At 41.3% G+C, this 27,701-nt stretch overlaps 2 protein-coding genes across 2 annotated transcripts; one reads left to right on the top strand and one right to left on the bottom strand.

The window, feature by feature from the left end:
- Nucleotides 1–84: 84 nt before the first annotated feature.
- LOC115161030 (mediator of RNA polymerase II transcription subunit 4) lies at nucleotides 85–7,915 on the bottom strand. The gene is made up of 7 exons (XM_029711702.1): nucleotides 7,821–7,915; nucleotides 6,281–6,347; nucleotides 2,052–2,222; nucleotides 1,847–1,904; nucleotides 1,659–1,745; nucleotides 1,287–1,418; nucleotides 85–1,131 (listed from the first exon to the last, which is right to left on the bottom strand). The coding sequence occupies exons 1-7, from the start codon at nucleotides 7,889–7,891 to the stop codon at nucleotides 959–961; spliced, it is 759 nt and encodes a 252-aa protein (XP_029567562.1). The 5' UTR covers nucleotides 7,892–7,915; the 3' UTR covers nucleotides 85–958.
- Nucleotides 7,916–8,034: 119 nt separating this feature from the next.
- Nucleotides 8,035–27,034, top strand: LOC115161029 (integral membrane protein 2B). Its single transcript, XM_029711701.1, has 6 exons — nucleotides 8,035–8,252; nucleotides 23,274–23,405; nucleotides 23,611–23,847; nucleotides 24,006–24,116; nucleotides 24,332–24,482; nucleotides 25,984–27,034. Exons 1-6 carry the CDS (start codon nucleotides 8,172–8,174, stop codon nucleotides 26,070–26,072), a joined length of 801 nt encoding a protein of 266 aa, XP_029567561.1. The 5' UTR covers nucleotides 8,035–8,171; the 3' UTR covers nucleotides 26,073–27,034.
- Nucleotides 27,035–27,701: the final 667 nt, after the last annotated feature.

Here is a 27,701-nt window from a genome sequence, read left to right as displayed (position 1 = left end):
TATGGTCAAGTCAACATTGCGCATACTTAAAACTATACAATGTCCTGTCAAATGGTATCAAGGATATCAGCACCACACAAAGTATTTACTCAAAAGTTGTATTTATTTACAAGCCTGAAAAACAACTACAATATATACAGCCTTATTTACACATGGAGCAACAAGCCATCAGTCAATCAATATGCAGTTTTTCAATATAAAGAATATAAGGTGTGCTTGATGAATCTTGCCTGAAATAAGCCGTTTTTACTTTTGAAAAAAAATAAAAAGACAAAAAAAAAGTGAACTCAGGTAAGTGCACCTACAATTTCAAAATCCACTCCTGGTGACATGTTTTCAGCAATAGCAGCGATAAGGAGCACTTGGGTTCGAATCAGCAACATTTTTTTTTTTTTAATTAAATATTGTTATATTCCTTCCTACACAAAGGTACATGTACATTTCCCTGGGGTGTATTCCTTAGTCGGATTCTATTGCACAACGTTTTGTCTGTTCCAAAACATTTTGCAACGGAAACCGTTTACTCTAGGAACCAAACGAAACGGGGCGGGACCTACCCAAATTTGTCAATAGAAACATTTGTTTTCATTGCAAACTGTTTTCCATTACCGAATCTGACTAATGAATACACCCCTGAAATGATGCAGTGGACTTTATAGAGAGCTGGTGATATTACATTGGGGATCACAGATAGTGTTGTACAAATGTCTCATCAACAAGCCGGGAATAGAGAGGGTCAGAGAAAAACAAGACCGTGAGATGAGTATCTCTCAATATTCTCTGGATTCTATGTAGTTGTTTGCTATATCGGATAGCTAACCCTGTATCAACTGATGCTTATCGTAAATGTTATGGGTGTGATGGATAGCTGGCTGTACGAGGTACTGGGTGTGTCCAATTCCCAAATCAGAGTCAGATATACACACACAGATGGGCAGACAGAGACAGACACACACACTTAGTCCGAGTCGCTGCTGCTGCTAGATGAGTCTGTAGACATGGCCTCCACGTCGTCCTCGTTCTCTTTGTTGTGGCCAGGGGGCTCCAGCCCAAAGTCGTTGCCATGGTGAGGGGGGAGCATGCCCACTGAGATTTCTGATGGTTGCCAGGGGTACTGGGGGGTGAGCACATCTGATGAAGGGAGGGAAGAAAGAGTAATTAAACAGTGATAGGGTTAGTATTACAGTATATTTCACAGAAACATATCAAAACACAGATCCTAGGAGAAGACAAAAACAGTTGATTCCATTTGTCGAAAGGTGGAACCACACAAACCGAAAGCATACCTGGCAATCTCCCAGCTGCCAGTGCATCTCCAGGGAGGTGTCCATTCACGCCATTGGTTGGCAGGTTGCTCATGTGACCCAACAATCCACTGCGCATCTCCAGGTCAGTGGGGTAAGGTCTACGCGGATCACCTGTTATAAGGAATATGCCATGAAGTTGATTGAAGAGTAATTACAGTAGTATTGTGAATGCAAGTGACGGCTATGATAGTGACTGAGGTTCAAATATTCCCCATCAGTACTGAGAGGAATTTCCATTCTGGAGAGAAGGAACATGCAAGGGAAGAAGGATCTGGCGGGGGTGGGGGTTGAAAAATAGAGGGCATCGAAGACAGCGTAACAGAAGCTCAAATGGGCAGAAACAGGACATACCTGGTACCCAGTTGAGAGGGGCACAGACTGCATTGCTGGCACTGATCCTGTGGGCATATTTGATGATCTCTTCTGAGGAGATGCTCCCTGAAAGACAACAGTACTTTTAGTTTCATGTATTATCTTTGGTAGTATTTATCATAAAGTTCTCCGGCTATTCAGATGAATGCTGTGAAAATCAGGCTCACCTTTTTTGGCCTTATCAATAGATTTCAGTTTCTCCTTTGCTTGGTATACAGCAGTCGCCTAGAAGAGAGGTTTGGGTAAAAAGGTTAGTTTGAATCAAAGTCAGTAACAAAGTGCTGTTTTGTTCAAATTGCCTGTTAATAAAATGTGACCCATTTTATAGTCTCTTTAGGATTTCTCATTTGTCCTCAGCTCTGCTGTACTCACCAGTATATGTTCAGCCTCCTTCAGCTGTTTCTGGAGCTGCTGGATGTCGCTGTCTCTCTTCTCTACCTCCTTCTCAAGGACCTGCATCTCCTGGTGCACCTTGCCCTGCTCATGGGCCACCCTCATCAGCTCCTGGAACTCTTTGTCTCTCTGTACCAGCAGCTCCAGGATCTACCCACAGCAAAACACATCCATTCAGACTTCTGACATCTATTGCATGCACATTGCAATGTATAGACTACTATTGAGTCAGAGTTGTATGGCGAAAAGGCCGAATCAAACCTATTTCACAATACATGTAAATAAGAACTACATTTTAGTGGTATAGTGTACATTTAATTCTGTGAATATTGTAGATATTGCTACATTTAAAAAAGAAGAAGGTATAGACGGGTTAGTTGACATCACGAAAACGATGCGCACACTTCAATGGGGCAGAAGTCTGTGTGCTGTTGTGATTCTGGGTGGCCAGATGGCTACTTCTTATCATTGTTGCTAGCTATGTGGGGAATCATAAGTGGCTTGTTTCAGCTAGTTTCATCTTGTTCTTGATACCATGTCTTGTTTTGACTGTCACATCTATGTCAATATGGCTAAAATTCACTAGCTAACCAACAACTGTAAAAATGTATTTCAGAGACAACAAGTGCTTATTGTGCAAATGTATTTGTTTTCAATAAACATTGGAGACGAAATATAGTTTACATGTTGTCAACAATCTTAGCCAACCTTGTCTTTTTTTCTAAACAACCAACCTGTCTATATAGCGAACGCATTGTACAGTTTTATGTTGAATCAGATGCCTGTTACTAGCCCTTGATCCTGACTCTCAGTTCCATTACATTACACATAAGAGGCATGACGGCATCTTCTGTACGGGGGAGTTTAAGACCCCCAACGCTCGGTCTGAACATTAACCCGCATCGCTTGCGATACGGTTTTGAAAGCATAAGGACCCTATGTTTCATATCAGCGAGGAATACATTTTTTCACTCCAAAAATTTTAGGGGGTTCGCACCGGCTGAAAGTTGACTGCATTCGATTTGGAACTGGGCTGCCTCCTGGCATGAGCCAGGTGCTCCGTTCAAAGCCCAGGGCAACGTCGGCTTAAAACAAAAGTGACGTAATTAAGCACGTGTAGTACAAAGTAAGATTGTGATTTCACATGCAAAAGTGATTGCTTTTGATAAAAATGCTTTAATCTGCAATCCCAATGAAAACTAATTAGAAAATAAACATTTATTTTATGGAACAGATATGACAGAGCGGTGCAGATTACTGTTCAATTTGGCAAGGGGGCGCCCCCCCCCCCTCCCCCCTCCCAAATGTACACTACATGGCTTAAAGTACATGGACACATTCCATCGAACATCCCATTACAAAATCATAGGCATTAACATGGAGTTGGTCCCCCCCTTTGCTGCTATAACAGCCTCCACTCTTCTGGGAAGGCTTTCCATTAAATGTTGGAACATTGCTGAGGGGATTTCCTTCCATTCAGCCAAAAGAGCATTAGTGAGGTCTGACTCTGTTGGACGATTAGGCTTGGCTCGCAGTCGGCGTTCCAATTCATCCCAAAGGCGTTCAATGGGGTTGAGGTCAGGGCTCTGTGCAGGCCAGTCAAGTTCTTCCACACTGATCTCAACAGACCATTTCTGTATGGACCTCGCTTTGTGCCCGGGGGCAATGTCATGCTTAAACAGGAATGGGCCTTCCACAAACTGTTGCCACAAAGTTGGAAGCACATAATTGTCTAAAATGTCATTGTATACTGTAGCGTTAAAATTTCCCTTCACTGGAACTAAGGGGCCTAGCCCAAACCATAACCATATTCAGATTACACAGTTATAATTTTCCTAATATAACTGTCAGATATTATAACATTATATATTATATAAGATCTGATCTATTATCTTCTTGTTTTAATGATGTGTTATTACCTCGCGTCCAGTCTCATTCCAAACGTTGTAAATTGTTATCTGCACGAACCCAGTCTTCACTAAGTCATCCATACATCAATTGTCTTAAAATCATTTATTTACTAAACTAAGTAATTCACAGAAAGCATACAAAACAGTAGGTATCGTTACAAAGCAATGGTAGAGGAATGTGCCCTAAACCGGCATGTTAAACAACGGGTGATAAAGGGCAGCTGAGGAGGCACAACAGAGTTGATAAATATTAACAATTGATATGCTAATCCTTTGCACATGAACACTCACTCATTCAGAAACAATTGCAATCAATATATATATTTACGCTGTGTGTCGTCGTGATCTCCCTCTCCCTCTCCCTCCCTCTCCCTCCCTCTCTCAGAATGGATGTTTCGTCGGTCTTCGCGTTCAATGATACCGAATTTCTAGCTGCAGACTAGTAATTAATATCAAAGACTTGTTATTATTCTGTCGGTATCGATAGTCTAAAAGTTTAACCACGTGGTATGGTTAAAGTTCAGTAGAGGGATGCATGGTCAAACCTATTGGCCAACTCGTAATGGAGTGGAGGCCTGGTCTAAAGAAAAAAATTCTGTGTGGGGGTTTTATACTGAACATAGAAAAGGCTGTCACGACACCTTGTCCTGTTTGTGTCCCTGGGGGCGTGCCGATGACTGAGTTAAGCTTTGTACAGAAATACAATTCTCTCACATTAACATCAGTACATAGCATCTCAACATATTCCAAATAGCTTTAATCTTATTAAATCATTTTATACAACCATTAGATGTAAGTCTCATCGCTGAGGCTAGTATATAAACCTTAGTATGGTAATATGGCCATATTGTCTCTCATGAGTTGTCATAAAATTGTACCAAGGGGACCAGTTCGTAGCTGGATTCTTCACCGATCTTTTATACCTTCTCCAGAACATAAATGTTGTTCGGTTCTCCAATCCTGTGAGGTGGAAGAATCCTTTGTTCTCTATACAAAACCCACTCCGTCTCAAAACTGTGGCCTGTAAGGCAGGACATTCCCTTTGGAATTTACGGCCGCCTTCACACAGCCTTGCGTCAAAAGTATAGAGGTCGGGGGATGGTGCATAGAAAACCCAGAGGGCAACGTCATGGCACCAGCAAATGCTTGGCATTGAGCATCTTAGGCTTGTGTGCGGCTGCTCAGCCATGGAAACTCATTTCATGAAGCTCCCGACAAACAGTTCTTGTGGTGACGTTGCGTCCAGAGGCAGTTTGAAACTCGCTAGTGAGTGTTGCAACCGAGGACAGACGATTTTACACGCTAAAGCACTCCCGTTCTGTGAGCTTGTGTGGCCTACCACTTCGCGGCTGAGCCGTTGTTGCTCATAGACGTTTCCACTTCACAATAAGAGCACTTACAGTTGACCAGGGCAGCTCTAGCAGGGCAGAAATTTGACAGACTGACTTGTTGGAAAGGTGGCATCCTATGACTTTGCCACGTTGAAAGTCACTGAGCTCTTCAGTAAGGCCATTCTACTTCCAATGTTTGTCTATGGAGATTGCATGGCTGTGTGCTCGATTGTATACACCCGTCAGCAACGGGTGTGGCTGAAATAACTGAATCTACTAATTTGAAGGGGTGTCCACATACACTACATGTCAAAAAGTATTTGAGAGACAACAAGTACACATTGTGCAAATGTATTTATGTTTTCAATAAACATTGGAGACTAAATATAGTTTACATTTTGTCAATCTAAGCCAAATTCGTCTGTTATGCCCCGTAGTTGCACACGTGTCGGTTTTGTTGCTAAACAACCAACTTGTCTATATATTTAACAGGTTATGCAGTTTTATGTTAAATCAGATGCCTGTTACTAGCCCTTGAAGTGACCGGGCATTGCCCAGTGTGCCCCGGGCCAGATTAATCAAACCCCCCCTCAGTGTTAGTGCTTTTTTACAGAAAACAGACAGAGTGGACAATCTGTGCTAATTAAACATCTGCGTCTACGAACGTGTGTAAACCGGAAGACAGACGCAGCAAACGTGTTGTTACTGAAAAATACTGTTGGCTGCAACTGTGATAAAACCGGTTAAAACAGTGTACAGTAAGTGTGTATTTTGCATTTGTGAAATAGTTCTTATGTGATAGGTTAAGTAAAGGGATTTATGTTTCTAGAACCGTACCACAATTGATTCACGTTTAGATTATTTGGCTGCTTTGGTTTCCAAAGCCAATTTGCCTTTAAACAGAATATCTAAGGTCCTACGGAGTAACGTTAAGCTCCTTTAGTCCATTATTGGGTTAGCCTGTTACCTGAGTGTCCTCGCCTCCTTGAGGGAGTTTTTGGCTCCTTGACAGTGCAAGCATCTCTATCAATTCCCTGAAATATGAGTAATATTGGGTTTAGTTTCCATGCATGATAATGGAGAGAAAACAGAACTTCTCAGTTTGAAAGACAATAGTTGACAGAGAAAATTACCAGATAATAAATTACCGGCAATTAGTTACTTGAACATTGCGTTTGCAAAAATGAGTTAATATAGTCCTCCTGACCATCCATTTGGACCTGGTCTCAGAGCATTTCGTATTATTCTGTACGTATCTCAGATATGGTTACATAAAACAGATGGTTACTTAAGGTAAAAATGAAAGGTGGGGGATTGTCGGGCGTAATACGCAAACGTCTAGCAACCGAAATGTGACTTTGAATCTCATCACGGCAACTTTAGCCTTTTAGCACCTTTTCAACTTCATTCTACTTTAATTACTTTGCAACTACTTAGCATGTTTACTAACCCTTCCCCTAACCCAGCTAGCATTAGCCACCTAGCTAGAATTTGTAACATATCTGTTTTGCAAATTCCCAAACATATTGTACATTTCTCAAATTCGTAAAATATTGTACATTTTGCTAATTTGTAATGTACATTTTGCAAATTCATAACATAATACGAATTGTAGTTTGTAACATATCAAACGAAATGGGTGATGGACATCCACATATTAATACATAACATAAGAAACGTAACATATACTATATGGAGTGTTTCGGATTTACTTACAGAATAATACATACTCTGAGACCAGGTTGTCCATTCAATAAGTCCAACCCATTTATAAATGCCTACGTTTCTGGGACCGGTTTCCCACAAGCATCTTATGGCTAAATTAATCTTAGAATCCTAAAATGAATTTAGTTTTTAAATTATTTTGGGAAACCGGACCCTGATTCTGAGTGTACAACCACAGATAGAACAATGAGACAGATATTTCACTGGATGTATAAATTTGAAGCATCCGCTTGGCGTTTCCCCTTACCTCCAAATATGGTAGTGAAAGAAAGCCCAATGGCGGGCAGTGGGAGAAGATGGAACGAGATGGATTTTGGCCGAAATCGATTAATCATTTGATCTCAATACAGTTCTGTTCCAAAACTAGAATCTGTTATAAACAGAGTGGACTGAGGTTTGTAGACTTTACCCTTTGCAAAAGTTTTTTTTTAAATCTAGTTGTTTAAGACTTATTGCACACGCGCAATTCACAGTAGGCGTTGCTTAACGGAAATATGCAGATGACGCTATAACGCGCCAATAGGATCTCACTAACTCGTGCTTGCTCTGCGCCCCTCCTTACCTATTATGCCCACTATGGCTCATTTGATCCCATTGGAAACGACATGCTGTGCTCGATCTTGGTTTAGTTATAAAAATCTTTGGTACTACTCAGGTCGCTAACAATACACTCAGAACAAGAAACGTAGGCAAAGGCATTTTTGAATTAGCGACAAACTAGATCATTTGAATGGCTGTTAAGATAATAACTATTAAAGGGTGAGAAAATAATAATTTCGTACCTGGATAACACCTCTAAATCGTCCAGTACCAACAATAACCGCTCTTTTGTAGATTTGTCAGCCACCGCCATGGTTTTTGCCACGCCACTGCGCAGGACAGGAAATTGAGCTAATATTTTGTTGTCTGCAAAGAAAGCTTGCTAGCGACGGTTCTCGCCCTCTGTTGGTCATTCAATCAAAAAGAGAAAGAGGCGGAGCCACATCTAGCTATACTAAATACTGAAGAAAAGTAGAGAAGAGTGTCTGCTATTGCGTTTGAGTTAGGCAGTACAGCAAGATACCCAACAATTTCGACGTGATAAACACAGTCGTTCTCTTCTTTTCGAAATCAAATAAAGTGTGCATTTCACGATGGTGAAGGTATCTTTTAATTCGGCCCTCGGGCAGAAAGAAGTGAAAAAGGACTGCGAAACCCTCATTCCCGAGGACAAGGTGAGTCGCTAAATACTGTAGCAATTTTTACAGAAAATTGTATAGCTCTACGTACTGTCAGCAATCCACATATGTTTTTTGACTCACTGAATAATGTTAACTCCATCAGTGATATAGAATCTAAACAGTGTGATGTGACCCATCAAAGTTGAAGATATTATAGAGTCTATCAAACATCTAAAGAACAATAAATCACCAGGTGTTGATGGAATTACATCAGAATTTTACAAATTATTTTCTGAACAAGTAGCTCCATTCCTATTTGAAGTATTTTTAGAGAGTATTAAAAACAATGTTCTCCCTCCTACAATGAGTTAAGGGTTAATAACACTGATACCTAAGCCTAAAAAATAAGTGCTACTTATCGATAACTGGTGTCCAATTTGTCTTTTTAATAATGATTATAAGATATTAGCCTTACTACTTGCAAAAACAATTAAAGAAGTCCTGGATGCAATCATTGATGAAACAGTCTGGCTTTACGAGGAACAGACATATTTCGAACAATGTCAGACTGTATTAGACATACTTGACTACTCAGACCTAATAACTGAGGATAGCTTCATATTATTTTTATAAAGCATTTGACACAGTAGAGCATCAGTTCCTCTTCCACTCGCTTGAGAGACTTGGCTTTGGGGATTTTTTTCTGTAAGGCTATTAAGACTCTCTATACAAATGGTAACAGCTCTATCAAATTGAAATATGGCACCTCGCCTAGATTTGAGTTAAAGAGAGGACAACCTTGCCTAATTCCTATCTCTCCGTACCTGTTTTTATTAATCACCCAACTTCTTACAAATTATTTAAATAATAGTCCTGTACAAGGTATTTCCATAGCTGGTAAAGAAATTATTATAAGCCAGCTGGCTGATGATACTACACTTTTTCTGAAAGATGCTAACCAAATTCCCATAACGATCAATGTGATACAATCCTTTTCCAAAGCGTCTGGTCTATATCTTAACATTAATAAATGTGAACTCATGGCTGTCAAAGATTGTGTGACACCTTCATATTAAGGTATTCCAGTAAAAGAAGAACTAACCATTACAAAGGATCAGAAGTCTAGAGGCTTACAAAATTTTAACCCTATTATTAAAAAAAACCGAGAAGAAGCTAAATCAATGGCTACAGAGGAACTTATCTTTAAAAGGAAGAGACCTTCAGCCTTGGTTATTAGGAATCTCTAGACTAACATATGGCCCTCTATCTTTATATCTTGACAGTAAAATAAGCAAGGGGATAGACCAGATGCTTTTCAACTTTCTGTGGAGAAACCGTACCCATTACATTAGGAAAACTGTTGTAATGAACACTTATGAGAATGGTGGGCTGAATTTGAGTTTTTTACTTTTAAGATCAATTGGATAAAACAATTCCTAAGAAGACTCACTTCTATGTGGCGTTTTATTCCTTATCATGCCTTCTCTACTTTTGGTGGCCTTAACTTCATGTTGGTTTGCAATTATAATATTGACAAAGTTCCAGTGAAACGTTCTGCTTTTCATCGGCAGGTTTTCTTGTCATGGTCCTTAATTTCTAAGCATATTTTTTTCTCCACAGAGATATTATATATGGAATAATCGGGATATATTGTATAAAAATACTTCTTTGTTTTTAGAATATTGGTTCCGAAATAATATCCTATTGGTGAGCCAACTGGTAAATAATATCCTATTGGTGAGCCAACTGGTAAATAATATCCTATTGGTGAGCCAACTGGTAAATAATATCCTATTGGTGAGCCAACTGGTAAATAATATCCTATTGGTGAGCCAACTGGTAAATGCAGAGGGTCTTTTACTCAGTTATAAGGAATTCTTATCACTTTACAAGGTCCCTGTAGCACCTAAAGATTTTGCAATTGTTTTAGATGCCATTCCCTCAGGTGTTGCTTTATTATTCAGGAAAGTGGCAAGACCCTCAGAGCCTACCTTCCATTGACCCTGTTGACTCATCAGTAGGAAAGATTTGTTTCTCTTTTGGTCCATTCAACAACAGAGCGATATGACCTTGTTTCAGCCTGATCTATAGCCTGATCTATAGCCTATCATAATCACATCAATAAATTGGTTATAACAAACTCCAAACACAGTAATGTCGACAGCAAAATGGATGCGGAGGACGTGGAGGACGTAAAAGCAACTTGAAACGGCTGAATGTTAACTGGTTCCTCAGGAGGGAAAGGTGAAGTCAGATGTGTGGAAGACATTTGACTTAGTTGTAGAAACTACTGGAGATCCAGAAAAAGGAGGGTATAGCAGTAAGTGTTGTGTGAGTTATGTTGCTGTTAGATTACAATAGTATTTTGTTTCTGGCCATTTGGAACAGTTTAGACAACACTAAATATGTGTACCAGATGGAAAAAATTATAATCTATAAAGTAGAGTTCGACCGATTTAATCGGAATGGCCAATTAAATTAGGGACGATTTCAAGTTTTTATAACAATCGGTAATCTGTATTTTTGGACCCCGATTTGCCTATTTTTTGTTTTTTTTTCTGTTATTCTGTTATTTTCTTTTTTCAGTTTTCTTTTTTTTTTTTAATTGTTTCATTTTTGAATACAATTTTTTTTTAAATATATTTAACTTTTGTTTTTACACCTTTCTTTAACTAGGCAAGTCAGATTAAAAACACATTCTTATGTTCAATGACGGCCTAAGAACGGGGGTTAACTGCCTTGTTCAGGGGCAGAACAACAGATTTTTACCTTGTCGCCTCGGGGATTCGTTTTTGCAACCTTCTGGTTACTAGTCCAACGCTCTAACCACCTGCCTTACATTGCACTCCACGAGGAGCCTGCGTGGCAGGCTGACTACCTTTTATGCGAGGGCAGCAAGAAGCCAAGGTAAGTTGCTAGCTAGAATTAAACTTATCTTATAAAAAAACTATCAATCTTTACATAATCACTAGTAATATCATCAACCATGTGTAGTTATCTAACGTGTCCTACGTTGCATATAATCGATGCGGTGCCTGTTAATTTCTCATCGAATCACAGCCTACTTCGACAAACGGGTGATGATTTAACAAGCGCATTTGCGAAAAAAGCACTGTCGTTGCACCAATGCACCTAACCATAAACATCAATGCCTTTCTTTAAAATCAATACACAAGTATATATTTTTAAACCTGCATATTTAGTTAATATTGCCTGCTAACATTTATTTTCTTATAACTAGGGATGTGACGTTGTGTTACTTCTCTTGCGTTCCGTGCAAGCAGTCAGGGTATATACAGCAGTTTGGGCCGCCTGGCTCATTGCGAACTATGAAGTCCATTTATTCCTAACAAAGGCTGTAATTAATTTGCCAGAATTGTACATAATTATGACATAACATTGAAGGTTGTGCAATGTAACAGGAATATTTAGACTTAGGGATGCCACCCGTTAGATAAAATACGGAATGGTTCCGTATTTCACTGAAATAATAAAAGTTTCATTTTCGAAATGATCGTTTCCGGATTCGACCATATTAATGACCAAGGGCTCGTATTTCTGTGTGTTATTATGTTATAATGCGAAAGTAAACTTATTTCCAAACGTTTAGGTCAGTTGTATGCTGCTTTGCAATCTATCAACAGCAAGGGTTCCATTAGAGGCACCATATTTGTTTACTGATGCATTTGGCAATATTCAATTAATACGCACAAAACATATGAACAAAAGCATTCGCTATGAAAGTTGATATGTAGGCCCTTCATATATTGGCTATGCACAGCACTTTGTTCAATCTATCAAATCAGTTATTGTTTTCTTGCTCAAACCATCAGCAACACCTGTCAAACCTAGACATTTCTCTCAAAACACAGGGATGTTGATGCTGCTGCCTCCGCGGCATTGTTCTCAATCCCTAAATTTTGCTATTATGCACATAGCAACATATTAATAATTTTCATGTTTAATATACTGCTCAAAAAAATAAAGGGAACACTAAAATAACACATCCTAGATCTGAATGAATGAAATAATCTTATTAAATACATTTTTCTTGACATAGTTGAATGTGCTGACAACAAAATCACACAAAAATAATCAATGGAAATCCAATTTATCAACCCATGGAGGTCTGGATTTGGAGTCACACTCAAAATTAAAGTGGAAAACCACACTACAGGCTGATCCAACTTTGATGTAATGTCCTTAAAACAAGTCAAAATGAGGCTCAGTAGTGTGTGTGTGGCCTCCACGTGCCTGTATGACCTCCCTACAACTCCAGGGCATGCTCCTGATGAGGTGGCGGATGGTCTCCTGAGGGATCTCCTCCCAGACCTGGACTATAGCATCCGCCAACTCCTGGACAGTCTGTGGTGCAACGTGGCGTTGGTGGATGGAGCGAGACATGATGTCCCAGATGTGCTCAATTGGATTCAGGTCTGGGGAACGGGCGGGCCAGTCCATAGCATCAATGCCTTCCTCTTGCAGGAACTGCTGACACACTCCAGCCACATGAGGTCTAGCATTGTCTTGCATTAGGAGGAACCCAGGGCCAACCGCACCAGCATATGGTCTCACAAGGGGTCTGAGGATCTCATCTCGGTACCTAATGGCAGTCAGGCTACCTCTAGCGAGCACATGGAGGGCTGTGCGGCCCCCCAAAGAAATGCCACCCCACACCATGACTGACCCACCGCCAAACCGGTCATGCTGGAGGATGTTGCAGGCAGCAGAATGTTCTCCACGGCGTCTCCAGACTCTGTCATGTCTGTCACATGTGCTCAGTGTGAACCTGCTTCATCTGTGAAGAGCACAGGGCGCCAGTGACGAATTTGCCAATCTTGGTGTTCTCTGGCAAATGCCAAACGTCCTGCACGGTGTTGGGCTGTAAGCACAACCCCCACCTGTGGACATCGGGCCCTCATACCACCCTCATGGAGTCTGTTTCTGACCGTTTGAGCAGACACATGCACATTTGTGGCCTGCTGGAGGTCATTTTGCAGGGCTCTCCTCCTGCTCCTCCTTGCACAAAGGCGGAGGTAGCGGCCCTGCTGCTGGGTTGTTGCCTTCCTATGGCCTCCTCCACGTCTCCTGATGTGGCCTGTCTCCTGGTAGCGCCTCCATGCTCTGGACACTACGCTGACAGACACAGCAAACCTTCTTGTCACAGCTCGCATTGATGTGCCATCCTGGATGAGCTGCACTACCTGAGCCACTTGTGTGGGTTGTAGACTCCGTCTCATGCTACCACTAGAGTGAAAGCACCGCCAGCATTCAAAAGTGACCAAAACATCAGCCAGGAAGCATAAGAATTGAGAAGTGGTCTGTGGTCACCACCTGCCGAACCACTCCTTTATTGGGGGTGTCTTGCTAATTGCCTATAATTTCCACCTGTTGTTTATTCCATTTGCACAACAGCATGTGACATTTATTGTCAATCAATGTTGCTTCCTAAGTGGACAGTTTCATTTCACAGAAGTGTGATTGACTTGAGTTACATTGTGTTGTTTAAGTGTTCCCTTTATTTTTTTGAGCAGTGTATATAGATGTGAAATTGTATTTCACAATGTACCAATACTCCATATTTTAGAACCCACTATTAGGAGTATAATGACACAGGTGTTGTTTGTATCGTGTATGGTTGGTTGTGTTACAAAAAAAGCATATCAAACAACCTTCCAATGAAGGTTCTATGTGATAATTGCCAGGACAGTCTAATACCACAAAACCAAAAAAAATCAGCCCATGCTGGCATTGAATCACCCTATACAGTATGTTTGCTCCTTTGAACTTTTTGGGGTAGTTTAGGGGACAGTTTTCTTGTTTTTATTTGGGGTAGTCAGTGTTTTCTTGCTGGCCAAATGTTCACTCGGATGAGAGTTTAGAGACAAAGCGAGATGACCAAAGTAGCCTACTCTTGGGGCCAATAGGTAGCATGCATTCAGGTTCGCTAGGCAGGCATAGGCTTCAAATGCATTTCAGGGGAATTCTTCACCTGAGACTTACCCCACACCAGTGTGTTGCCAGTGTCTATGTTAATGTAAGCTCTAAGTGTTATTTTTCGGGAACTGTGTTTCCATCAGAAGTGTGATACAGGACTTTGGGCGAGCAGAATCAACAAACTCTTCATCAAGACAAGGTGTTTAACCATTTTCAATTAGCCATTCATTGTATGGTAGAAGCCAGATGAAAAGAACCGGTGGCCAGGCCGTGGCACCAAGTCGGAGCAGTTCCACTGGTGCCGTGAGACTGGAGACGGTCCATGGAAGTGGAAACTCAAAAGTCTGAGCCTTTTTGGTAAAACACTGGGATAAGTCTTAGGTGAAAATGCTCCATAAAATGGAGGGAGGTGTTTTTACACCACTTCCCAGCTGGCAGGATGTCGCTCGCCTGGCTAGGGAAGCCATTTAAGGGAATGTGTAGGTCAGTAGCTCATCAGATGGAGTGAGAGACGGACAGTGGGAGGGTTGGCTCTGTTCACACACTGCCTGATTTAACAGGTTTCATTTCATTTCACCTTTATTTAACCAGGTAGGCCAGTTGAGAACAAGTTCTCATTTACAGGGGCAGAGTGATTGGCAGCAGGCACAGTGCAGCTGCGAGTGTGTGTCCTATGTGCTGTCAAGGGTTCGACCAATGGCAAGCCTGAGTCTGCTCTGCAACCACTTGACAGTTCAATAATATTATGTAAATATAGGCCAACTTCATAATGACATACACCCCTTAACAACACAGAGGCACCCCTAGAATATGGTACTGTTATTTGCCTTACCTTTGTCAGGTTAAACCTATTGGTGTGCCTGTGTGGCTAAGATATGACCAAAAGACAGGCAGTTATAGAAACAGTAGATCTAGCTAAACGCATGTTGTTTTTCCAAGTTGCCTACTAGCCACTTTATAAACAAGATGGCTGCCCAGAGAGTTGACATTAGGAAGTCGAGAGACGTGGTTGTCAGCAGATCCCCTTATGTAGTTTGCATGGCCTCGACTAGGCAACTTTCAAGGGCATGTCTGTCTGGTTGGCTTGTTTGAATACGGAAGCAGATCTGATATCGAGTTAGCACCTCAGTCTTTTCCTGTCAGCTGAACGCATCAGCTACTTACTGAGCTAGTTATTATTAGACAACCTTGGCAACACGTTGGTACATAAATGCATAAACGGTTGCATGTAAATCATGGATGGAGCATGCAAATGTACAATAGAATGAAAGTTCAAACTGACTGTTTTGAATGTGTAATTCACAGTCTCTATAGATGGGAGGGAAATGGCTTGTTGTATGGAAGTGAACACAAAGTAGGAGCGACGAATATTCAGCAGTGCATAGACTTGGCCTAGTCAGTCCCCCCATGATTTTTTGGTGATATTTGCAGGCAAAAATGCTTGATTTTGCTGCGGTTTTTCTGACATTTTGCATGGCAATTGGTCACGAAAATGCGCTGAGGGAAAACCTTCGTGGAGCTTGATTGAACCATATTATGCGGTACATGTGCAGTGATTGGTTGAAATTACAAGCCCACCTTTTCATGGGTCAGTTTTATGCTATAATATTGCAATGATTCGACCGTTTTATGCAGAAATAGTGTGTGATTGGTCAAATTTGCTAGCCCTAAAGTGGTTAGAAAGGTTCGTAAATAAGACGTGCTGGCCATAAGTTCACTGAGCATTACTGAGGATATATTCTGGGCATGTTGAGGTGGAAAAGGAAGAAGATAAGGATTTAGTTGCCCGTGCAATGTGAGCTCTTCCTCGGTCACAGTAAAACACTACCTGTCTCCGAGCTACTGAAACTGTACCTCTTTTTAGGGTGTTACATTCCTGAACTTTAGAATTAAGATGTTCTGTCAGTGCGAAAATAGAAGGGGAAGTATTTTCTCTCCTTGTTGGGGAATTTAAAAAGAGGCATACTATAGAAAACATATTGTACTCATCTCCCGTTTGTGATTGTTATTTTTGAGGTTGTAAATGCAGCGGTAATACAGCATGGTTTGATTATGAAGACAGTCAGTACCACTGAATTAGTCTAGGCCAGGTATTTTGCATACTGGAAACTTGTTATCTGTGGCATCAGCAAGTTGGGGAGCATGTGGAAACTTGCAGGAACCCATAGCTGAGGGACAGACAGTCCTCGGAACAGAGGGAGAGGCTGGAAGAAGACGTCGAGCCAAGGGAGAGCATGCTCTGACGCAACCTATTTCGTTTTCTTACAAGAGGAAGCATAAGCAGCTGAGTTCATCCTCAAGGTCCTAGGGAGAAATGAGGCTAAAACAACACTTTTTGAAACACATAGCCCCCAACTTATGTTTTCTCATTGTACCATAGGCAGAAATAGCATTTATCTGAGAGGGAGAACAAGTGTTTGTGTGTAGTGGTTTCCTTGGTGTGACTGGTTTGGACACACAGACAATGCATTGATCGTCACCCTAGCGTGACTGTGCGATGTGATTGCAGCCCCAGATGTAGGCCTAGAGCCAGTGGTCTGAGGGGGCTTAGCAGAGCAGAAGACCATCTCTGTCTGAGTGGAGAGTAAACATGCTTAAAGTATAGGACAATATTAGGCTACATAAAGTACAGCACATTCAGTATTTTTAAAGGTCCAATGCAGCCGTTTTTATCTCAATATCAAATCATTTCTGGGTGACAATTAATTACCTTACTGTGATTGTTTTTAAAATGGTATAAATGAAATAAAAATAGCTTCCTAGCAATGAGCAATTTCTCAAGCATGAATTTTGATAGGACTGTCAGGGAGTGGGGAGGGGTAACTGAAAACTTGCTGTTATTGGGCTGGCTTGGTTAGACGTTGTGAGACCGGTTGTACGTATTGCCAAATTCTCTAAAATGATGTTGGAGGCGGCTTGTGGTAGAGAAATGAACATTCAATCCTCTGGCAACAGCTCTGGTGGACATTCCTGCAGTCAGCATGCCAATTGCATGCTCCCTCAACTTGAGACATCTGTGGCATTATGTTGTGTGACAACTGCACATTTTAGTGGCCTTTTGTCCCCAGCACAAGGTGCACCTGCGTAATGATCGTGCTGTTTAATCAGCTTCTTGATATGCCACACCTGTCAGGTGCATGGATTATCTTGGCAAAGGAGAAATGTTCACTAATAGAGATGTAAAAGAATTTCTGCACAAAATGTGAGAGAAATGTTTTTTGTGCATGTGGAACATTTCTGGGATCTTTTATTTCAGCTCATGAAACATGTTACCAACAGTTGCGTTGATATTTTTGTTCAGTGTATTTAAAACGCTTGACTGCACTGGGCCTTTAAGACACTTGACTAGGTTTTCTGCAGTGTACACTAAGCTATGCTCCCATATTGTCTATTTCAGGGTCAAAAGTATGTTTCGTGATAACATTTACACTGATGTCCAGTATCTGCATACAGCTTCTGGATGTGCGTATGTTCTTCCCTTTTCTTCCTGCATAAATGGGGAAACTAACATAGTCAGAGCAGAAGAACACAAAAGGAAGAGGAAGTGAATTGGAACAGACTGGAGGAACAAAACTGAGACCAAGTTTAATTTTAGCGCCGCAGCCTTATACTATCAAAGTTCAACATGAGAAAAAAACCTGAGGGGAATGTGCAGTTGTGGGATGAAAGTAAACTTTAATAAAGCCTCTGACTCCAAACCGATTGTAACCAAACCGTTCATGACTTTGGGCACATACAGACTCAGTTACAAAACCATCTATGACGGGGATTATATTTTCTCACTGGGTGTGAGATAGGCCCACCACAGCATTTGAATCAGACGTTGCCATTGGCAGAGATTCTTGTTGCTAATGAAGCAGAAGTTCCTGTTTTAGTGCATTATATTACCCTATTTACTCTTACAGTAAGTCGAAGCCTATCCCTGGAAACTCCCCTTCGGTCAGCAAAGGCAAAACCACCCTGGCATTTTGATCTCATGGGGAAGAGATTAGATGTTAAACCAGCCAGAAAGCCTCAAATATTCCCTTTTTGCCCTCTCTAGAAAATCACTTGCAGCCAAGGCTTCCGAACAGAGTGGATATAATGGGATATACGTTAGTGTTCCTCTCCCCCTTGCTCCCTCTTGGTTTTTGCTATTAGCCTACTCCCCTGTGTCTCTCCCTCATAGTCTCTCTCTTTATTGCTTTGGGTCTCCCTGGAAACGCCACCCTGCTGCTCCGAGACTTGTGTTGATATTAACTTGATTGAGGTCAGGCTAGCTCTTACTACTTGGGAAGGGCGAATTGCTTGCTTCTCATTGTGCTATAGCTTTTCTGCTGAAGTTTGGTTGAGAATGTGGGCTCTTCCTGTCAAACTATTGTTTGGACCCAGAAACGCTTACTCATGCAGTCATACTCCTCAACTGTACAGATGGGCTCAACAACAATAATGTTCTCAGTCAGCAAACTTGTTTCTTCGGAAGCCAGCTCTAGATCTTCCTCTTGTTGAAATGTATAGAAATTTGCCGTCAGGGCATTACTGAAGAATGTTGAGACTTAATGATTTTCCGTCAATGCCCATACTCATTAACTTGGTCAGCTAGACCAGGGGTCGACCCATGTCTAAAACGTCCCTTCACAAGGGGATACGAAGATGGTGGAGGGGACATGCCTTAGCATGTTTTTAACCTCTTACATCTAGATGTTCCGCTAGCAGAACGCCTCACCAATATCCAATGGTAGAGCGTGGCGCGAATTACAAATACCTAAAAAATGCAAAAACTTCAATTTTTCAAACATATGACTTTTTTACACCATTTTAAAGACAAGACTCTCCTTTATCTAACCACATTGTCCGATTTCAAAAAGGCTTTACAACGAAAGCAAAACATTAGATTATGTCAGGAGAGTACCCAGCCAGAAATAATCACACACCCATTTTTCAAGCTAGCGTATAATGTCACCAAAACCACAGCTAAATGCAGCACTAACCTTTGATCTTCATCAGATGACACTCCTAGGACATTATGTTATACAATACATGCATGTTTTGTTCAATGAAGTTCATATTTATATCAAAAACCAGCTTTTTACATTAGCATGTGACGCTTTTTACATTAGCATTCAGAACTAGCATACCCACCGAAAACTTCTGGTGAATTTACTAAATTACTCACGATAAACGTTCACAAAAAACATAATTATTTTAAGAATTATAGATACAGAACTCCTTTATGCAATCGCGGTGTCTGATTTTAAAATAGCTTTTCGGTGAAAGCACATTTTGCAATATTCTGAGTAGATAGCCCGGCCATCATGGCTAGCTATTTTGACACCCACCAAGTTTGGCACTCACCAAACTCAGATTTACTATAAGAAAAATTGGATTACCTTTGCTGTTCTTCGTCGAATGCACTCCCAGGACTTCTACTTCAACACTCAATGTTGTTTTTGTTCCAAATAATCCATAGTTATATCCAAATAGCTGCGTTTTGTTCGTGCGTTCAAGACACTATCCGAAGGGTGACATGCCGGCGCGTATCGTGACAAAGAATTTCCAAATATTCCATTACCGTACTTCGAAGCATGTCAAACGCTGTTTAAAATCAATTTTTATGCGACTTTTCTCGTAAAATAGCGATAATATTCCAACCGGGAGACGTTGTATCTGTTCAAACACTGAAAGAAGAAAAATGGAGTCGTCACATGCACGCGCGCCCCAGTGTCATTGTTCTCAGAACGACCACTTTCCAAAACCCCTACTGTTTTTCGCCCAGGGACTGCAGAGTTATCATTCCACGTTCTGGCACCTTCTGAGAGCCTATGGGAGCCTTCGAAAATGTCACGTTACAGCAGAGATCCTATATTTTTGATAAAGAGGCTACAGAAGGCCAAGAAATGGTCAGACAGGGCACTTCCCATATAGAATCTTCTCAGGTTTTGGCCTGCCATATGAGTTCTGTTATACTCAGACACCATTCAAACAGTTTTAGAAACTTTAGGGTGTTTTCTATCCAAATAAAATAATTATATGCATATTCTAGTTTCTGGGCAGGAATAATCACCAGATTAAATCGGGTACGTTTTTTTTATCCGGCCGTGAAAATACTGCCCCCTATCCTAAACAGGTTAAAGAATTGAGACCTTATCGTGAAATCCCATGTTTGCGATTTGATAAACACTGTGTCGTTTGTCCACATGACTCACTCCCTCAGTCAACCTCAATCAGCTCAATCTATGGCTGTTGATCAGAGCACTTAGCTGTTCATTATAGCCAGCAGGGCCTTTGGGTGGTTTGCAGTCCTCCTTAGATCTTTGACCCATCTGAAATGCCCTAATAACGATCAGGAAGTTCGGGAGTGTCTGGGGTGAGTCAAGTGCTAGTGTTTTAGTTCACAAGCTTTTTTTTCCTTTTTTTTAATAGAGCTAAGACCAGCTGTATTACACCAAGATCCAATGATCAAACCCATCTCCTGGCCTTAGTCTATGATATCACAAATTGACTGCAATAATATGTCAAGGCATTAGGAATATACACTGTAGATTGAATGTTATGTCATAATTACGTAAAATTCTGGCAAATTAGTTCGCAACGAGCCAGGCGGCCCAAACTGTTGCATATACCCTGATTCTGCGTGCAATGAACGCAAGAGAACTGACACAATTTCACCTGGTTAATATTGCCTGCTAACCTGGATTTCTTTTAGCTAAATATGCAGGTTTAAAAATATATACTTCTCTGTATTGATTTTAAGAAAGGCATTGATGTTTATGTACAGTCGTGCAACAATTGTGCTTTTTTTCGCAAATGCGCTTTTGTTAACTTCTATGGGCTAGGTGGGACACAGCCAGTGAAATATCAGGGCGGCAAATTAAAAAAACAACAAAATGTCATAATTCAACTTTCTCAAACATACGACTATTTTACACCATTTTAAAGATACACTTCTCCTTGATGTAACCACATTGTCCGATTTCAAAAAGGCTTTACAGCGAAAGAAAACATTAGATTGTTAGGAGAGTACATAGACAAAAATAATCACACAGCCATTTTCCAAGCAAGGACATGTGTCAATAAAACCCAAAACACAGCGAAATGAAGCACTAACCTTTAACGATCTTCATCAGATGACACTCCTAGGCCATTATGTTACACAATACATGTATGTTTTGTTCGATAACGTTCATATTTATATCCAAAAACAGCATTTTACATTGGCGCGTGATATTCAGAAAATGTATTTCCACCACAACGCCCGGTGAATGTGCACATCAATTTACAAAAATACTCATCATAAACGTTGACAAAATACATAACAATTATTTTAAGAATTATAGACTACTCCTTTATGCAACCGCTGTGTCAGATTTTAAAATAGCTTTATGGAGAAAGCACATTTTTCAATATTCTGAGTACATAGCTCAGCCCTCACGACGAGCTATTCAGACACCCGCCAAATTCGGGGCAACCTAAACTCAGAATTAGTATTAGAAATATTGTATTACCTTTGCTGATCTTCGTCAGAAAGCACTGCCAGGACTGCAACTTCCACAAGAAAGGTTGTTTTTGTTCCAAATAATCCATATTTATGTCCAAATACCTCCGTTTTGTTCGTGCGTACAGATCACTTATCCAAAGGCATAACGCGCGAGTGCGGAACGAGAGACAAAGTCAAAATGTTCCATTACCGTACTTAGAAGCATGTCAAACGCTGTTTAAAATCAATCTTTATGGTATTTTTAACGTAAAATTGCGATAATATTCCAACCGGACAATAGCATATTCATTCAAGAAGAAAAAGGAGGGACGCACTCGCGGGACCGAGCATATCCAATCCCTTTGTTGCCAGGCAGACCACTCAGTAACGGAGCTCCTATTATCTGCCCAGTGACAGGAAAATGCTCAAACCACTTTCTGAAGGCTTTAGACAGCCAATGGAAGCCTTAGGAAATGCAACGTCACCCCACAGACACTGGAGCTTCGATAGAGAATCAAAAGAACTACAATTCTCAGACTTTTCACTTTCTGCTTGGATTTTTCTCAGGTTTTTGCCTGCCATACGAGTTCTGTTATACTCATAGACACCATTCAAACAGTTTTAGAAACTTCAGTGTTTTCTATCCAAATCTACTAATAATATGCATATTCTAGTTTCTGGGCCAGAGTAGTAACCTGTTTAAATTGGGTACGTTTTTCATCCGGCCGTGAAAATACTGCCCCCTAGCCCAGACAGGTTAAATCATCCCCCATTTGGCGAAGTTGGCTGTCTTTGTTAGGAAGAAATAGTCTTCACAGTTCGCAACGAGCCAGGCGGCCCAAACTGCTGCATATACCCTGACTCTGTTTGCAAGAGGACTGGCTAGATAACTACACATGGTTGATGATATTACTAGTTTAACTAGTGATTATGATTGATTGATTGTTTTTTATAAGATAAGTTTAATGCTAGCTAGCAACTTACCTTGGCTTCTTACTGCATTCGCGTAACAGGCAGGCTCCTCGTGGAGTGCAAAGTAAAGCAGGTGGTTAGAGCGTTGGACTAGTTAACCATAAGGTTGCATCCCCAAGCTGACAAGGTAAAAATCTGTCGTTCTGCCCCTGAACAAGGCAGTTAACCCACCGTTCCTAGGCCGTCATTGAAAATAAGAATGTGTTCTTAACTGACTTGCCTAGTTAAATAAAGGTCTAATAAAAAAATCGGTGGCCAAAAATACCGATTACCGATTGTTATGAAAACTTGAAATCGGCCCTAATTAATCGGCCATTCCGATTAATCGGTCGACCTCTAGATGGAAGCCCTCTTCATCCGTTCCATAAACACAGCCTTTGTTTTGTCTCCGCTCGCCATGCAGCCCCCCTGCCAATGTGCTGCACCCCCTCTGAACAAACCCTACCTCTTTTTGTTGTTTTGAACCAGGAGTGTTGCCAAAACTCTCATATCTAGTGTGGCTGTGCCCATCCCTCCTACACTGCCTTGAACCCAGGGGTGAGGTGGAAAAGGAAAGTGAGAGAGAGGGCAGAGAAGGGAGAGGTTAGAGATGGGCAGAAGTGAGAAGTGTTTCAAGAGAGAAAGAGGGATTGAGTGACTTAGAAACCTGTAAATACAGTATGTGTGTGTCTGTCTGCCTGACATTCTGCCTCTTCCCTCTGTTTCTTCAGGATCCGGAGGTGGCTCTGCCAGTGCGTCAGCAGTCCAAGGCCTGGTGCTGGTGCGTGTGCCTGGGCTTGGCCCTGATGCTGTCTGGCGTGGTTGTGGGAGGGGCCTACCTTTACAGGTACTACATCCCGGAGGTGAGACTGGACCACTCTGGCCCCTCTGTTTATCTATGGGTTATTGAATACTGTAACTGGCAGGATTGGAATGTTGTATTTATTGTATTTGAATACATGATATGTTTAGAATTTTTATTTGACATGGCAAAAGATACGTTCTGCTAGAAGGGCAGAGCTCCATGCAGTGAAAAGTGGGAATATAAATGTTTTCTGTGTCCACCAGGAGGGCAGGATGTTTGTGTGTGGGGTGAAGTACCATGAGGAGGACATTGTGAAGTACCATGAGGAGACATTGATGATCCAGGAGGAGGAGGATGTGGAGCTGGACCTGCCCTCCAGCTTCAAGATGATCCAGGAGAACATCCGCATACTGGCGGACCAGGATGTGGCTCTCATCAACGTACCCGTGCCCGAGTTCGAAGACGGGGACCCCGCCGACATCGTCCACGACTTCCACAGGGTAAGACTTGACTGAATTGAAAACTTCAACCCTGCTGTTTTTTGCTAACCCCTGTTTGTTTCTGTGGTGATAACAATCCACAAACCATGGATTGTTTGTGTTCAGTGGCATTTCTTAAGGTTGTTATCTTAGTCTGTTCTATTGGCGCTCCTCCACAGAGACTGACTGCCTACCTGGACCTGTTCCTGAACAAGTGCTATGTCATCCCCCTCAATACTTCCATCGTCATGCCTCCCAATGACTTCCTGGAGCTTTTGGTCAACATCAAGGTAACAGGAACTGCTTTATGAACCATGTGACAATAATGATAGTAATACATTCGATTTCTTACGCACTAGTCTGGGCACCCAATGTAACCTTGTACTCTTTTTACAATGTTGTAAGAGAGACTGACATGAAATGTTTTTCAAATGAACCACTTAGTATCTCATGATGTTAATGATAGGATGTGTTAGTCGATGTTGTATTCCTCTTTGTTCCCCAGGCTGGTGCCTACATGCCTCAGTCCTACCTGGTCCACGAGGAGATGGTGGTGACAGAGCGCCTGGACAATGTGGAACAACTGGGATTCTTCATCAACAACCTCTGCCAGGGAAAGGACACCTATAAGCTTCAGCGCAGAGACAGGATCCTGGGTCAGTACACACCTACATAAATACACACACACCATACATCACACCTTGCGCACGCTTCATAGTTCTTTGGACAAGTGAAGAATTATGCTAACATGCCCAAAGGAAATAGGCTTCTCTTACATTCAGCCCTTTTTAGCTTGAGATCATGACTGACTGGTCTCTAAGCACGCCGTTAGATCTCCCATACCTAACACACTACTCACACACACGTGCACGTACAAGTATTCGCATGCACGCACGCATGTCTAACAAAACTAGCACATGGGCATTGCGACATACATTATATATACGTATGTGGACACCCCGGATTCTGCTATTTCAGCCACACCCGTTGCTGACAGGTGTATAAAATCAAGCACACAGCCATGCAATCCCCATTGACAAACATTGGCAGTAGAATGGCTTTACTGAAGAGCTCAGTGACTTTCAATGTGGCACCGTCATAGGATGCCACCTTTCCAACAAGTCAGTCAAATTTCTGCCCTGCTAGACCTGCCCTGGTCAACTGTGAGTGCTGATATTGTGAAGTGGAAACGTTTAGGAGCAACAACGGCTCAGCCAGGAAGTGGTAGGCCACACAAGCTCACAGAACGGGACTGCCGAGTGCTGGAGCATGTAAAAATCATCTGTCCTCGGTTGCAACACTCACTACCGAGTTCCAAACTGCCTCTGGAAGCAGCGTTGGAACAAGAACTATTCGTCGGGAGCTTCATGAAATGGGTTTCTATGACCGAGCAGCTGCACACAAGCCTAAGATCACCATGCGGAATGCCAAGTATTGGCTGGAGTGGTGTAAAGTTTGCCGCCATTGGACTCTGGAGCAGTGGAAATGCGTTCTCTGGAGTGATGAATCGCGCTTCATCATCTGGCAGTCCGACGGATGAATCTGGGTTTGGCAGATGCCAGGAGCACGCTACCTGCCCGGATGCATAGTGCCAACTGTAAAGTTTGGTGGAAGAGGAATAATGGTGTGGGGCTGTTTTTCATGGTTCGGGCTAGGGCCCCGTGTACAAGGCAATGTCCATACAGAAATGGTTTGTCGAGATTGGTATGGAAGAACTTGACTGGCCTGCACAGAGCCCTGACCTCAACCCCATTTAACACCTTTGGGCTAGATTGGAACGCTGACTGCAAGCCAGGCCTAATCCCCCCCAACATCAGTGCCCGACTTCACTAATGCTCTTGTAGATGAATGGAAGCAAGTCCCCGCAGCAATGTTCCAACATCTAGTGGAAAGCCTTCCCTGAAGAGTGGAGGCTGTTTTTGCAGCAAAGAATGGACCAACTCCATATTAAAGCCCATGATTTTGGAATGAGATGTTCAATGAGCAGGTGTCCACATACTTTGTCATGTAGCGTATCTGACTCATATCTTTCCAAAAGAATGTTCTCCCAATGAGTCTGAGTCTGTATGAACAACCAACCACCATATTGTGGCATCTCATACAGGTTTTTATTAGGCGTAGATCATCATTTTAACCTTTCCATCTCCCACATTACAGGTATGCAGAAGCGTGAAGCTCTCAACTGCCACAAGATCCGTCACTTTGAGAGCAAATTTGTGGTGGAGACCTTGATCTGTGAGCCCTAGTGACGTCGCCGTGGGGAAAGTGTGACATCGTCTCTGTACAACCGCTTCATTTCACTGGGAGCGCAGTTGGAGATTTGCAATCCTCATCTTCTGTTTTAAATTTTCCCATTTTGTTATTCTACATCAGGTAGTTGTGTGTGTGTGTGTGTGTGTGATCATTTTTATGTGAAATGGGGCACTTTTGTCTCTGCTTAAAATCTGTCAATCAGTTCTGTGTTTTTTTTTTCATTTTTTTTTTTCATTATACAGGGGTGCAATTATTCGATAGAGGGTTTCTATTTTTTGGAGGATATATTCAACGGCGGGACTGCTAGCTTGTCAAACATGTAAACCTCACTGATGATTTTGAGATCTATGTTAAGATTACTTAAGTAATCAAACTGGGATTAAGGGGCTTGAAGCAGATCATGTATGGTATAGTCAGATTTTCTGAAACCGAGTCTAATTTGTATTTTTGAATACAGAAACAAATGTGCAAAGGCATAGCAAATGTATAATTTTGTACCACTGAACCTGGTTTAGAAGGGACTAGTCCAGGGTGTTGTATAGATTTTACATGTTCTGTTTAAACTGTTAAGATTTCTTAACTGGAAAACATCTTAAAATAAGTGTGGATAAATGTTTTTTTTCATCTAGCTTTAAGAATAAATCAAAATCAAGACAGTTGTCTATATAATTCAAAATAGTTATTATTTTCTTATACAACAAAGGAAAACATACACTTTTTTATATTGGGATCAAAATATTTTGTTTAAGTTCTTTGTTTTTTTTCTTATACAGTTTTTTGGGGGATAACTCCATCTATATTACTATTATGTATATAACCTCTATAAAGATATGACCAACACCGCAATAAATGTTAAACCAGTACTACGGACCTCCATGGCATAGCCAGCATGTTTGTGGCAAGAACATATCAAATAAGTCTGAGTGCTTTTCTTAAATAAACATTTGTCTGCTAACTTGGCGCCATCCATTTCTGTCATTTTTTTAATGTAACGTTTTATTTAACTAGGCAAGTCAGTTAAAAACAAATTCTTATTTACAATGACGGCCTAGAAACAGTTGGTTAACTACCTTGTTCAGCGGCAGAACGACAGATTTTTTTTTACCTTGTCAGCTCGGGATTCAATCTAGCAACCTTTCAGTTACTGGCCAACACTCCAACCACTAGGCTACCTGCAGCCCTTTTCCTGTGAGCACATTTGCCACTCTCTTTTAAATGGAGTCATTGGTACATGTTGACTGTATGCGCGGTCTCATTTGCTTACGTTTGCTCCCATAGCAGTATGTCTCTCCTCTGATAGCTAAATGTGGTGACGGATCAGTTGACAAAGTATGACTATAAGCCCTGTTAAATGATCGTAGTGGAACTCTGCAGAGGTGGGACCAAATCACAAGTAAGTCAGCACTCAAGTCCCAAGTCAAGACAGGCAAGTCCGTGTCAAGTATCAAGTCCTAAACTTTGAGTTTTGAGTCCTAAACAAGTCATAATGTCATAATGCTCTTCACCAAATGTAATACCATTTCATATTTAAGAGTAATAGTATATTACATTTACGCAAATCATGAATGCTTTTAAAAATATATGTATTACTTTCCAAATAAACTTTATATTTCCATGGAAAT

This window comes from Salmo trutta, chromosome 24, assembly GCF_901001165.1.
Source record: "Salmo trutta chromosome 24, fSalTru1.1, whole genome shotgun sequence".
Classification (NCBI taxonomy): Eukaryota; Metazoa; Chordata; class Actinopteri; order Salmoniformes; family Salmonidae; genus Salmo; species Salmo trutta.
Note: the sequence above shows the minus strand (reverse complement) of the source record. Positions and strands in the feature narration are given on the sequence as shown.

Bases quoted from the DNA above. Each gene is read 5' to 3' on its own strand.
- LOC115161030 (XM_029711702.1), bottom strand. From the start codon at position 7,891: ATGGCGGTGGCTGACAAATCTACAAAAGAGCGGTTATTGTTGGTACTG. The intron at 2,223-6,280 runs GTAACAGGCTAA...TGCTGTGGGTAG, and splicing joins AAGGAGGCGAGGACACTCAG to ATCCTGGAGCTGCTGGTACA. The intron at 1,746-1,846 runs GTGAGCCTGATT...GTTGTCTTTCAG, and splicing joins TATTGATAAGGCCAAAAAAG to GGAGCATCTCCTCAGAAGAG.
- LOC115161029 (XM_029711701.1), top strand. From the start codon at position 8,172: ATGGTGAAGGTATCTTTTAATTCGGCCCTCGGGCAGAAAGAAGTGAAA. The intron at 24,117-24,331 runs GTAACAGGAACT...TTTGTTCCCCAG, and splicing joins AGCTTTTGGTCAACATCAAG to GCTGGTGCCTACATGCCTCA. The intron at 24,483-25,983 runs GTCAGTACACAC...CCCACATTACAG, and splicing joins GCGCAGAGACAGGATCCTGG to GTATGCAGAAGCGTGAAGCT.